The 12,720-nt window shown below is 48.3% G+C and overlaps 1 protein-coding gene across 3 annotated transcripts in view; it reads right to left on the reverse strand.

Annotated features, from left to right (window-relative positions):
• LOC104686414 (mitogen-activated protein kinase kinase kinase 3-like) overlaps window positions 1-12,720 on the reverse strand; it is a 76,199-nt gene that overhangs the window by 27,353 nt on the left and 36,126 nt on the right. For 2 of the 3 annotated variants that reach the window (XM_039549436.1, XM_039549433.1), the window contains exons 4-5: window positions 4,881-4,924; window positions 3,787-3,886 (exon numbers count right to left, since the gene is read on the reverse strand). In XM_039549436.1, the coding sequence (XP_039405370.1) occupies window positions 3,787-3,886; window positions 4,881-4,924 (144 nt within the window). The remainder of the gene's footprint in view (window positions 1-3,786; window positions 3,887-4,880; window positions 4,925-12,720) is intronic. The other variant, XM_039549435.1, reaches the window with a different exon arrangement.

The raw sequence follows: 12,720 nt of genomic DNA on the forward strand, positions 1-12,720 counted from the left end.
TGTTGCCAAGGGTTTGGCTGTTGGCCAGTAGGCAAATACACCTCAGACTGTGCTCCTGGCCTTATAGCCAAGAAGGCCAGTGATATCCTGGGGTGCATTGGGAAGGGCATTCCCAGCAGGTCAGGGAGGGGATCCTGCCCCTCTGCTCAGACCTGTGAGGCATATCTGGAGTGCTGTGCCCAGTTCTGGACTTCTCAGGACAGGAGGAACATGGAGCTCCTGGAGTGGGTCCAGCAGAGGCTACAAGAAAAATTAAGGGACTGGAGCATCTCTCTTACAAGGAAAAGCTGAGGAAGCTGGGGCTGTTCAGCCTTCAGAGGAGACACTGAGAGGGGACATCACCAAGGTCTGTCCCTGTCTGCAGGGAGGGCTCAGAGCACAGACCAGGCCCTGCTTCGTAGGGCCCAGCAAGGGTACCAGAGGAATGGGCAGGAACTGATGCTCAGGAAATTCCACCTGAACATGAGGAAGAACTTCTTTGTGCAGTGACTGAGCACTAGACAGATTGGGTCTGTCTAGAGGGTGAGGAGCCTCCTCACTGGGATATTCCAGAGCTGTCTGGGCACAATCCTGTGCCATGTGTTTCTCTCTCTTCTTGACCCTACTTAAGAAGGGAGGCTGGACCAGATGACCGACTGTGGTGCCTTCCAACCTGACCCATTCTGTGATGTCCTCTCATCCTTCATTCATATTTGAGTGAACAACCTGTGTTCCCTGCAGATATCAGACAAAGATGATACTCAATACATCTCCCAAATGCAGTGCTCAGCCTACTCCCTTAAGAGGTGGAGAGGTTCCATTGGGGAGCCCTCTTTAAGTTCACAAAGGCTCCACAGCAAGGTTCTGCCTCAAGCAGACAAGGCTCCTCCCCTACACTCACCCTGACAGAACTGAGAATGGTGGAGAGCTGCTCTCCCTTGTTTCACCACCAAGCAGAACTTGACTCTGAACTCTAAGCACAGCCCCGCTGCCCACCCATCCTTTTACTGAGCTCCTCACAAGTGTTCAGAGCGATCCCCCAGCTGCTGCTCCAAACAGAATGTTCTATAAGGTCACCCCATCTCTCTCCAAGATCACAACATGAACATGTTTGTGTGCCTCCTTCACAGGAGCCAAAAACAGGGAGAAATTGCCCTCTTGTAAAAGGGACTGGAGCTAGTATTTAGCTTGGCTTTACCTATTACCCACATCTGGCAAGAAAATTCTGCTCCAGTTGGCTTCCAGACTGTGGCACATATGGGTATGAGGAACAGCCATCTGCTAGTCAATGCAGACTCATGCAGAACCATGGAAGTAATTGCCAGGATGGATTTCCAGCAACCAGGGTTATTTGATCTAAAGACTGAGTAGCCTCGATTAACAGCAAAGTTTACCTACAGAGAAGTTGCACTAAATAGAGCTTATTAGATTTTTTTTTCCTGCTTTTAAATGGTAAGTCCCCCCTTAGTGGGGGACTTGATGTCTCTCCACTGCAGGTCGAGAAAGTGAGAGCAAAGGCTGAGGTTTCACCAACTGCAGCAGCACTGCCAGACCTCACTCCGTAAGACACCGCAGAAAGCCAAAGAATTGTAGGAAACAGGGTTGGGGAAAAATCTGAGAGGTCAATTAGTTCATCTTCCTGCCCAATGCAGGACCAACTGGCATCAACAATTCTCGACAAATGTTTGTTAAATATGCTTTTATCTCCTCCTTCCCCCCCCCATAATGGTGCCTCTACCATTTCCCCAGGCTTTAACTCTCCCTAAGATCCAGATCAATGCTGAGGGCAGCCTCGGAGGAGACATCGGGAGGTCAGAGGAGAAGTGGTGGCACATCGAGGTTCAGGGAACTTCTGCCCAAGGTCACATCATAAGTTGGTGTCTGTGCTGCCCCTGGCCAGGCCAGGTTTTGCTGTCCCACTCCTCAGAAAGCCCAGCCTAGAACTAACACAGATGTGCCCCATGGGGGACACCCATGGCCAGGCCCTGCTCTTATCTACACCAGCCCCAGCCTGCTGATTCCGTGGTCCCACCAGGATGTGATTCATGCATGCCCCTGCTCCACCCAGCTGGCATGCTCATCTCACTGCTCCTGGCTTCAGGACTCCTCCTTCACCAGGTCGGGGACTGCCACTCGGTGAGATTTTGCAGGGGCTTGCTGACCTCGGTGTAAATTTAGTCTACAAGGTGCCACAACAAGAGAGATGTCTGATGGCAGCAAAGAATTACTGCACAGTTCCCTTGGAGCATAAAGACAGGATGAAATATTTAACTGCAATGAGTCTGTGGTCACGTTCCCTCTGAGACTTGTAGCCATGACACCCCAAACCCTGACCCAGGAGTCAGATGCTGGAGTGTCACCACATGGACACGTAGGCTATGTCCCCAAAGATCCCTCTTGTCTGTTTATAGTGTTTCCACAACGACAACCCTGAATTACTACTTCTCAGACATCTTCCCAAAGCTGTGGGTTCTCATGAGATGGAAATTTTATGTATAAGAAAACAAAGCATTGGAAGTCACCCCCTACTCTAAGAAGTCAGGAGTACCCAAAGGCCTGCTCATGGCCCTGCTATGTGCTGTGCACATGCCCAGAAAGACAGTCTCTAACATGGCATAAAAGGCATTATTTAAGCTTCTGTTTGCTGTTGTTGGAAAGAAATCCTCCTCCAGTGGGAAGAAACCTGGAATGAAATGAGTCATTCCTGGAGAATTCAATGGCAGGCTTTTCCTGGGAGGGCTGTCAAAGATTAGAAACCTGACTGCATTCAAAGTCAAAACCCAGTGGACACTTTGGTATCATGAAGTACCTATCGTAAAAGAATAGGAACTTTCTTTGTGGAGCAGATCTCTATTGAAACAGAAGGGAGAAAATAATACATGGGGGAAAAAAAGAAGAAAGCTCTCTTCAGGACCTCTCTCCCCATTCATACTTTGATTAAAGGCTGCAGGTCATCTGCAATTAATACTTGAACAAGCCAGCTGTCAGGACAGATCCAAAAGGATCTGTGTTTAAAAGACCACCTCTTTGCCATTTGGCCCTCTCCTCCTTCCCAAAGCCAAACTCACCCTGAGAGTCCAGTGGCTCCAGATGCCTCACAAGAAAACACTGAGCACACCAAAACAGATGCCAAGGATTTCCCCCTTCTGCTAACAGCCCTCAGCAGGACCCTCCTTTCACACACAGTGCTGGGCTCAAAGAGAAAGTGGGAAAAACACAGAGGCCTATGTGATAAATGATGGAGGAGAAAGCTCTTCAAGCCTTAAAATGCAAGGATTGCAGCGGGAGGCTTTCTTGGCTGCTTTTATGTGGCCACAGGAGCTGCTGGAGGAACGCTCAGTGATGCACATTTCACTGCAGGCCCGGCCACAAGAATGTGCACATCGTGCTGAGGCTTGGGTGAGACAAAGTCAGTGCTGGATAAAAGAACACTGTGTAAGCAGCACTGTCCCTCCTGCTCTGCACTTCACACTCCCAGCGACTGCTCCCAAGGTGGGAAGACTTCACAGCCCTGACTGAGTGAGGGGGATCTTTTGTTCTGGGGAAAAGACAATGTTCCTGTGCAACAGGCCCTACTTGATCTGATTTTGAAAAGGGAAAACCTGGCTTGGAGTCTGAGACTCCATCTGAGCTGTGTTCAGACAACAGCTCTGGTGCTCTCACTAGCTAGGAACCACAAAATAAGGTTATTTTTCTTCACATCCAAGTAAAAGGCAGAAGCAGGGCCTTCAGAACAAACCACTGCTCAATTCTGAAGTTGGCACCAGGCACCCTAAAGCTGCGCCTCAGCAGTAAGGAGAAGAGTACCTCATTGTTCACACAGACCAAGTCCATCGTCTGTCCAAAAGCATCCGTGACCTTCTGCACCACTTCCTTGAATTTGACTGGTCTTGGAAACTGGATAATCCTGTATACACAAACAAATACAACAACAGTCTCAGTTTAGTAGAAGCATACTGGAATTTGGGATTCAACTGACAGTGCAGAAGAAAGGACCTGTATTCCATCACAGAGCATAAAGCCTGCTCCTTGCTTTCACACTCACAGAAATGCTGCTCCTCTGCTGTGCCCAGGAGGGGACTGGACTACCCAGCAAGAATATCTACCAAATATCCTAGTGCTCCTCTCTCTAGTGTGAGGTACAGGTGGAAAGAAAGGAAGTCCAGCAGCCCTTCACTGGGGAAAACCCAGATCAGGCACCGGCCAGTGATTTATCATCTCTGTTTTCAGCAAGGGGCTCTGAATAGGGAGGAGGGCTGGGAGTGGGGATGGTGCAGTTGGGCATCCTGCGAATCTCCTGTACCATCACATGCAGCACCTCTACAGGTATTTACAGCAGGTATATACAGTCTAACCCTACAATAACACTACTTTAATTTTCTTTGGCTTTAATATGCAGCTTGGACCGTCAGCCTGTGTCCTGCCCTGTCACAGTCACCAAGCAAAGGTGATTCCATGAAAATGTCAAGCAGGGAAGGGCGGACAAGCTTTAACTCCCAGCCCTATTTTTATGGGACCCATGCCCAAAATCTGGTTATCTTAAGTAAGTGTCATGGACTGCTAATCAAAGGACATTTCTGTAGAGTTCCAGCTCCACTGGGGTTCAGCAGGGCTCAAGAATTAACAAGAGAAGAGGATCCAAGTGTGCACCCAATGTCCCTGGTAAAAGAGGCATTTAATGACTTCCAGCTTGGAACCATTTTGCCTGCATGCAGATCCCAGGAGCTTCTTGTGGCAAATGGGATGACGAGGCAGGGCTCTTGGATATAAAAGTGTAGCTGATTTTAGGGGAATGAATCCTGCTGTGAGCTCATCTGCAGCTGGCTGAAGTCAGCAGGACAGTGTTGAGGGGGAAAGGTAATTTATCCCTGTACTAATGGGGGATTGGACTGGGTACCTACCTTTTCTCTCCTTCATATTCAAACTTGATCCTGACATTTCGCTGCTGAAAGAAAAAGCAGAGAATGGTGAGGTCCCAAACTGCATCCTGGATTGACCCAGAGATCCACAGCTGACAGGAGTTCCCAGGGAGACTCCCCTGACTCCATTAGGCATCTGTTTATCTAGGGCCAAGCTGTCTGGTGGACTCACAGACTTTGGGACACCCCACATTGCTGAGGAATGTGCTTGTCAAAAAATAAGTTCTTCTATAAGCAAGAAGATACACACCTGTACAACTGTTTTAGTCAAATGCATTCATAAAGTGAAAAATTGTGAATGTCCTGAGCTCACTTGGGAGCAAGGCACTATTATCAAAGCGGCCAACATGTTATGTGTCCGATGCCTGTCCACCTTCAGCATTTCCCATGGTTTCACCCCAGTACTTTTCTATTAGAAACCCAAAAAAAAACAAAGCTCAGAGGGTATTTACTATAACACAGGAATATTTGGGGCAAAGAATTAAGAAGTAAAGGCAAGCACTCTCTAACGCAAGTGGAGACAGTCTAGGATTTTAAAGCCAACAGTGCTAAGATGGTTGTAGGGCTGGTTGCTATTTTGTTAGAACCTACAAAATGCAAAGTGCATCAGGCCCAATACACAGCAAATGTCCACCCTGAACTGACCCATTGCTCACCTCAAGAGAAACCGCAACATTTGCCCAAAGAAGAGCCAGCGGAGTCACAGGCACACTGGGCACACAGCTGTGCAGGGACCAGTAAAAGCCACTTCTCCCATCCTCTATTTGTGCATATTTAGCAGCAATCAAGACCACAAGGAGCCTTTTCATTCCTTCAGCTTCTCAGACCAAGTCTGAGCCAAACATCCCTCTAGCATCCCTTAGATCATTCCAGGACTTTCTGATGGTCTCCAACACAGATCAAAACCCTCTTTACTTCCCAGACCAGGTCTAGTCACCCCACTTAACCAGCATTTTATCCCCCACAGTGCCCACAAGCCTCTTCAAACAGTTCTCTTCCCATAGAGAGAGAAGTATTGGCCACCTCCCTCCGAGGTGTAACCCCAGGGAGGGCTCGGTCCCGCGCCGCCGGCATCTCACAGGGATAACTCCCAACTGGGTGGGTGACAGCCCTTCCTGAGCACAGGACTTATCTCTGGGCCTGGGCTGCCAGCATGTGAAGGCACACTTTCCATCCTCTCAGAGGGAAAGCAGAGCTGCAATGAAACAGCTTTGTTCCTAATGAGGAAAACGAGCTGGACGGGCGCCCTTCGGTTTATTTTTAAACTGACAGCTCTTCGAGTTCTGCAAACACCCACCGAAATTCAGGAAGTCAAGGCTGGAGGCAATTCTGTTGAAAAGCTTAAACAGATTCAGGGTAAACACGTTGGATCACCCAAAACGCATCCTTGTTATCTCTGCCCGTGGCATTTTCTGTGTTTTCGGAAGGGCTGGGAAGAACCAGTGCTGGGACAGTCACCAAATGGGGCACTCCAGCAGTGATACAGGCCTGTGCTAAACAGGCACTTACATCACCTCAGTGGCTATAGCCAGTTCCCCAGACCCACAAAGTTTGGACAGTCTCCAGGTTTATTTCCAGAACCAGGCCCAACTTGTAAAAATACCAGATTAATTCTAAACCAGTCCAAAATTCAAAAGGAGAAGAGATGACCATAACCAACCTAGTGCTGAAGGTACAAGTCATTCTGCAGAGACAGGCAAATACAGGTGGGGTTGCCACCTTGGATTACCTGGGTTGGAAAAGAAAAGATATAGGCTCTTTTATGCCAATTTTTATTTGCACATGCCTCTCTGAGCAGGCCTAGCTGGTTCATCCCTCCTGGATGCTGGCAATAAATTGGCCAGCGTAGGTTCACTGACTGTAACACGACAAAACCCTTCTCTAAAGAAAGGGAGAAAAAAAATCAGGGCAAGGAACTTTTGAGGTTTCTCCTTACAAAGGAGCAGGACGTGGAAGGGGAAGAGCTCACACAGCTCTGGCCTCACTGCAGGAAACCTTTCAAAACACAGGTTTCACTTTCAGCACAGCCCCAAATGCTGCACCGAGCTGGGATGTAGCACACGCTGCCTGGTTGTGCTGAGCATCACAGATTTCACAGACAAACAAGTTTGGAAAAACAGCTTGTGGCTGGAAGATGTCAGAACACTTGTCTAAAGCTCCAGAGAGAGAAGAAAATAAAAAAAAAATAAAAAAAAATAAAAAAAAAAGAGCCACAACCCTGCTGCATCCTTTTCTTCTACATCAACAACAAGGCTAATGTGCCATGGCCCGATGCCAGCAGAAGGACGCCAGCTGCCCCACACTGCTCTGCTCCTGAGAAGAGCCACAAACACACTGACTGCAACAGGGAAATGAAAACCCACTTCATTACTTAATATGATAACATTTTTCTTCAGTATAAAGCACATTAACCTCTTGCCTCCCTCAAGGAAAGCAAGACCTTTAGCTAGCAAGCGTTTGGAAGATGGATAAATTAATATTTATCAGTCTGAGAAGTTGATTACAGTTTAATTTTTCAGACTTCCCTTGTCTTGCTGATATTTTTGACCCACAGCTCAAGCTGAATTCATCACTGCTATCAGCAACAAATACTTTTTTTCTTTTAAAGAAAAAAAAAAAAAAAGAGTGGGCAGTGCCCAAAGTACTAGGAAATCTCAAGGGATGCAAAGCACTTCCTAAATGCTGGAGCAGGCTGTGATTTCTAACACCCATGGAAGTCTGGTTTGGAGCAACTGGTTTAAGATTACACAGGGAGCCTGGGGCACTGCCAAGAGCTGGAGCAGAACCTCATGTGAGTCTGCACCCAGACTCAAATGAACAATCAGGGGGAATGCAGGACCAGTACCTTCTCTGTCAGGAACTCAACACAGTGTGCAAATGTCGAGGTGGAAGAGGTGTGGGTGGTAGAGGCTGCTGGGCCCTACTCACTTCTGCAATCTTGTGAGGAATGTGACTCCCCCTTGCACAAGCCAGGTGTATTATTTACTGTCCCTCCCATCAGGTGTCACATGAGGTCAAGGGCAGCCCTGTTCTCCTTCAACCAAGAGGTCCTTAATGGATGTAGGAGAACAAGCTGTGACATCCAAAGGCCTGTGTTAAAATACAGTGCAGCAGAGCAGTAAGGCCAGTCACAGGCACCAGCCTTAAACCCTGAGCTCTGGCAGAGCACTTAAACATTTTCATCAGCACTGTGAGATTTCAGGCAGGTAATGGAGCAAGCAAGGGAAACTGAGGCACAAAGGCAGGAGGGGCTTTGGATAAGGGTATGAAGAGAGAGCCCAGCCTAGGGAGGAGAAGGCTCCATGGAGACCTTATTGCAGCATTTCAATGTATAAAAGGGGCTTTATAAGATGGAGAGAGACTTTTTACCTGGTCCAGTAGTGACTGGATGAGGGCAACAGTTTTCAACAGCAAGAGGCTAGACTGAGGTTGGATATAAGGCAGAAATTTTCTGCTCTTGGGTTGATCAGACACTGGAATAGGTTGCCCAGAAAAGCTGTGGATGCCCCATCCCTGGAAGCGTTCAAGGTTGGGTTGGACTGAGCAACCTGGTCTAGTGACAGATGTCCCTGCCCACAGCAGACAGGCTGGATTTTAACAGCTTCCCAGCCCAAACCATTCTGTGATTCACTCTCTGAAGCAGAACAGTGGTAGAGAGAGGCACAGAACTGAGGTGCTCGGCCTCCTGGGCTGTATGTACTGAGCAGCTTTCCCTCTCCGTGTGCGTTTCCGTACGACGCGGGGCACGCAGGAGCCCACGGCCCGGCTGGCGCCTGCAGACCCTGCTGCGACGCAAACAAAACCAGCGACAGCCCTGACAGGAAATACCACAGTCATTCCCTTCATTTCTACAAGAATTTCTTCTCCAAAATACTTGTCCCGGCATTTCCTCCAGCCCTGCTAACAAATGGTATTTTACTCTTTCTTGCCATATTCCTCTGAAAGGAAAAAGCAAATCCACTGCCGTGGCCACAAACCCACTGCCATCTTTCCAGGCTTTCCTTGAGGTATTTTTAGCTCTTTCCTCAAAACTTCTGATTCCACGGAGAAAAGACCACAACTGCCAAGCCTCAGAGAGAGAATTCAATGGGAATTTGAAGACAAAAGGGGCAACTTTGCCTCTTGGCTGGGGACCACATACCCCAGCGGGCTTGGCCAAGCTCCGTCCCTCAGAGCTGGAGCAACAGCCCTGTGTGCTGGTTTAGATTAAGGAAAACGTTGGAAAAGAATGGAAAAAGTGTTTCCAAACGAGGTGAATCATGATCTTATACAGAGATCCCTGAAGAGCTGACTGCTGTTTGTAATAAAAGCACACACAGAGAGCAGGAAAACAAGCTGTTAGTCCTAAAATGGAAGTGGCTCTGGAGGAGCAGAAGGTGCTAAGAACCCTCTCTGCTGAACAGCCAGGGGGTTGCTCAAACTGGGGTACAAGTCCAAGCTGAGCAATGCCCATGGAGAAGGCTAATGGCAGAGGCAGGTAGGGAGCCAGGAGAGGAGCCAGCCCTGCCAGCCCTTCCATGCCTGTGTCACCAAAACAACTAAAACTGCCACTCTGGAAAATCCCAGACCAGCACAAATTCAAAGATTCCCCCCATCATGTCCTCTCCTCCTCCTAAACTCAGCTGCCATCAGAAACAGCATTCTGCGCAGACCCCACCTCTGTGGCTTGCTTTAAAGCTGCTCCTGTCAAATCCAACCAGAGGACAGCTTTGCCCATGCTGAGACATCACAGGGATGGGGCTTTTGGAGCATTTTTTCAACCCAAATCCACAGTTGCCTCACAAACCAGCTGGGACAAAGCCTCTGACTTCAGCATAAACCCCTCTGTGGTCAGAAAAAGTCATCACAAGGGGCTTCCTATTCCCTTTGGTGCTGGTCCAAGAGGGGCTCATTCCGGCCTTACTCATATCCACCCACGAGACCCCAGGCACTTATTTTTCCTCAGTTTCCCCCTTGGGTAATACAGGGGCAATGAAATACACTCACTTTTGCGTGCCACAGGGTAATCAGAGGGATAATTTTCACTTCTCTTATTTTCTACTTGCTGGATTAGGAAACACTGAGAAAACCCCGCAGAGCCGTGCAGGCATTAGCGCTCGAGTTACTCCCTTTGTACAAAGCCACAAAGCGGTGGGATTCCTCCTCAGCTCCTGGCACTGGCTAAGAGGAATCAGCACCACAGGGCCAGGCTGGGGGGACTCCTACACTTCCCCAAGGTGCAGGTTGTTTGCATCAGCCCTGTGCTCGCCCCTGCCCTCAGCAGCAGGACGTTCCTTACACGCCAGACAGCTGGAGCGCGGCCCCAGACCGCAAGAGGAGATGACTAATCCACGTCATTGGGAATTATCTGCACAGAACCCCCACGCACACCGGGTTATTCAGCAATCAGACAGAAAGGAGTTTGTCTGGCATTGTCCCCTTCTCATTTCAGGGGTGGAAAGCACGATATATCCCAGTCCCCCTGGATTCTTGCAGCTTGCTTTCCTCTGAAAGCAAGTCCAGCACCTGAGCAGCTCAGAGGGCAGTGGAAAGATGATGTCTAGAAGGGTCACTGCTGCCTGTTACAGACATTTCTGTTTCAGACAGCAGCAGAAATCACAGGCTTCAAAATGTTTATCTAAAACCACCCACCTGACAAGGAATAGCTTTTATCCAGCTGGATTTCTCATTGGTATCACCCTCTTCTCATCCAAGTCAGCTCCACATGCAGACATGGGAAAGCCTCTTAAGTCCTTGGGACTTCCCTGCCTTTGCCATCTCCAGCGAAGGCTCTCCCAGTCAGTGCTGCTCCCCAGGTGGGGAAATCCCTGCAGATTCCCATCTTCCCCCATCCACATCATATTCCCCAAATACAAAACAGGTGATAAAGCCTAACTCCTTTTTCAGGCTGCTCAAAGACCCACAGAGAGCCCTACAAAATGAGCTGTATTTTACCAGAGTTATGAGCAAGCCTTGTCTTGCATCCAGCTTGCCAAATAGAAGAGAGTCCAGAGGTAATTTACTAGAAGAACAACTTTTTAGGACAGTCTGACATTTGATGTAAGTGGAGAAACATTTCTTACAAATATTTAATTGCTGTGGGAGAACTTGCCATCATGATTAGGGTGGCAGAGGAGTTGCTGGCTGTCATCGGCTGTGACAGAGGCCCACTGACAACCAGCTTCATGCTGCCAGTTGCCAAGTGCTATTTATAGAAATGAATGTATGTGCACAGAAATAAATACAAAATAAATGCTAATTTAATTGTTCTTTTCTCCCTCCATCCTTTTGTTCAGGATTTCTTAATTATTTGGGGTTTCCATTCTTATTCTTTAATGCAGATCTTCATTCTTCTGTTTCCTCCATCCCCTCTTAAGAGACATTTTTATAAACAAACTCCTTTGTTCAGTCCAAGAGATAGCCTGAAAGGACTCCTTCCAGCCATGCCAGAGGATGCACAAGGAATCACGGAGTGATTAAAGGCATAACAGAGGAATACCAGTGCAGAAGTTGCTCTAGGAGCACTGTCAGAATGATCCCTCTGTTCCCAAAGAACGGCTCTGCTTTAACATGGGGAAGGAAAAGGGCGTCCATGTGTGCCCCTATAATTCCCACAAGGCAGAGAGGCAGGACGATGTAGTGGCTGCCACACCTGACCAGGACTCAGGAGACTCCAGCTCAGCCATCACATCTGCTGCCAGCTGCCTGGGCAATTCAAGGGAGGAAAATCATCCACACTGTGCTGTTCTCATTTCCAGCTTGTTCTGCCATGAGGCACCGCACATCCAGAAATCCAACCTTCACCCTAAACTCGTTTGTGAGGGAAGAAAACTAAGAAAAGAAGGATTTTCATGAAATTTGCCAAAGGATGTTCATTTCTTAAGATGATCTGAAGCAAAACTATCGATATTTTGGGAAAGAAATATTTTGGAGCACACACCACCACAGGCTGTTTTCTTGTGTGGCCCAGGCCTACCAGGAATACAATCTGGCAGGATTCAAACTTCAGCTTGTGTCCAGAGAGCACTAAGGAAGCCCTCCAGGAGACAGGAATGAGATAGCACTTCAGTTGTGTTTCTCTGTGTACCAAAACACTGCAGCAAGCCACAGAGAACTGGCTAGCTAGCCAACACATTCTTGTTTAACTCTGTCTTTCAGTGGAAATTTGGAACACTGACTAAAGGATTCCCATGCCTCAGAAAAAACATTTTTCCACAGAAAAAGAAATATTATTTTATTAATCTAACAACTGAACTCCCAGACCCAAGTAGCTCAACGTGAGCAGGTTGCTGCAGGGCCTCATGAGAGGCACCAACAATGAGATAACCAAGAGGACATTTTATCACCAAAATCCCCCTGTGCCTCACTCCCCCTCCAAGAAGGGAAACTGCAGGGCATCCCTCAGCCCAACCAGCCAACCTAACCACAGGGAAAAATAAAAAATAAAAAGGGAAAACCAAGTGCCAAAGGAACAACAAACCACCAGCACAATGACAGCATTTCCAAAGCAATCTCTCCCCCACATCAATTTCTGTCCTAAAAAACAAGGAAACAAAACTCCTAAAAGTGACCCAAACAAGCTGATTAAACTGAGCTGCAAACACGAACCAAGTCCCCACTAATTCCACCTCCTCTGGCCACTCCCCACGTCCCAAACTTGCCTCCCGCCATCCCGCGAGCCAGACGTGTTCCAGCCAGTCCAATTTAGTGAGGCAACAATTCAACATCCTCCAACGCCCTTCATCTCCTGGGGCCTGCTGGTCTGAACCCTCAGCTCCGGATGCGCGAGGAGAGCGGGATCCTGACCATCCACATCTCCTCCATCAGAGAGCTCTGAGCAGCC

This window comes from Corvus cornix, chromosome 2 (assembly GCF_000738735.6).
Source record: "Corvus cornix cornix isolate S_Up_H32 chromosome 2, ASM73873v5, whole genome shotgun sequence".
NCBI lineage: Eukaryota > Metazoa > Chordata > Aves > Passeriformes > Corvidae > Corvus > Corvus cornix.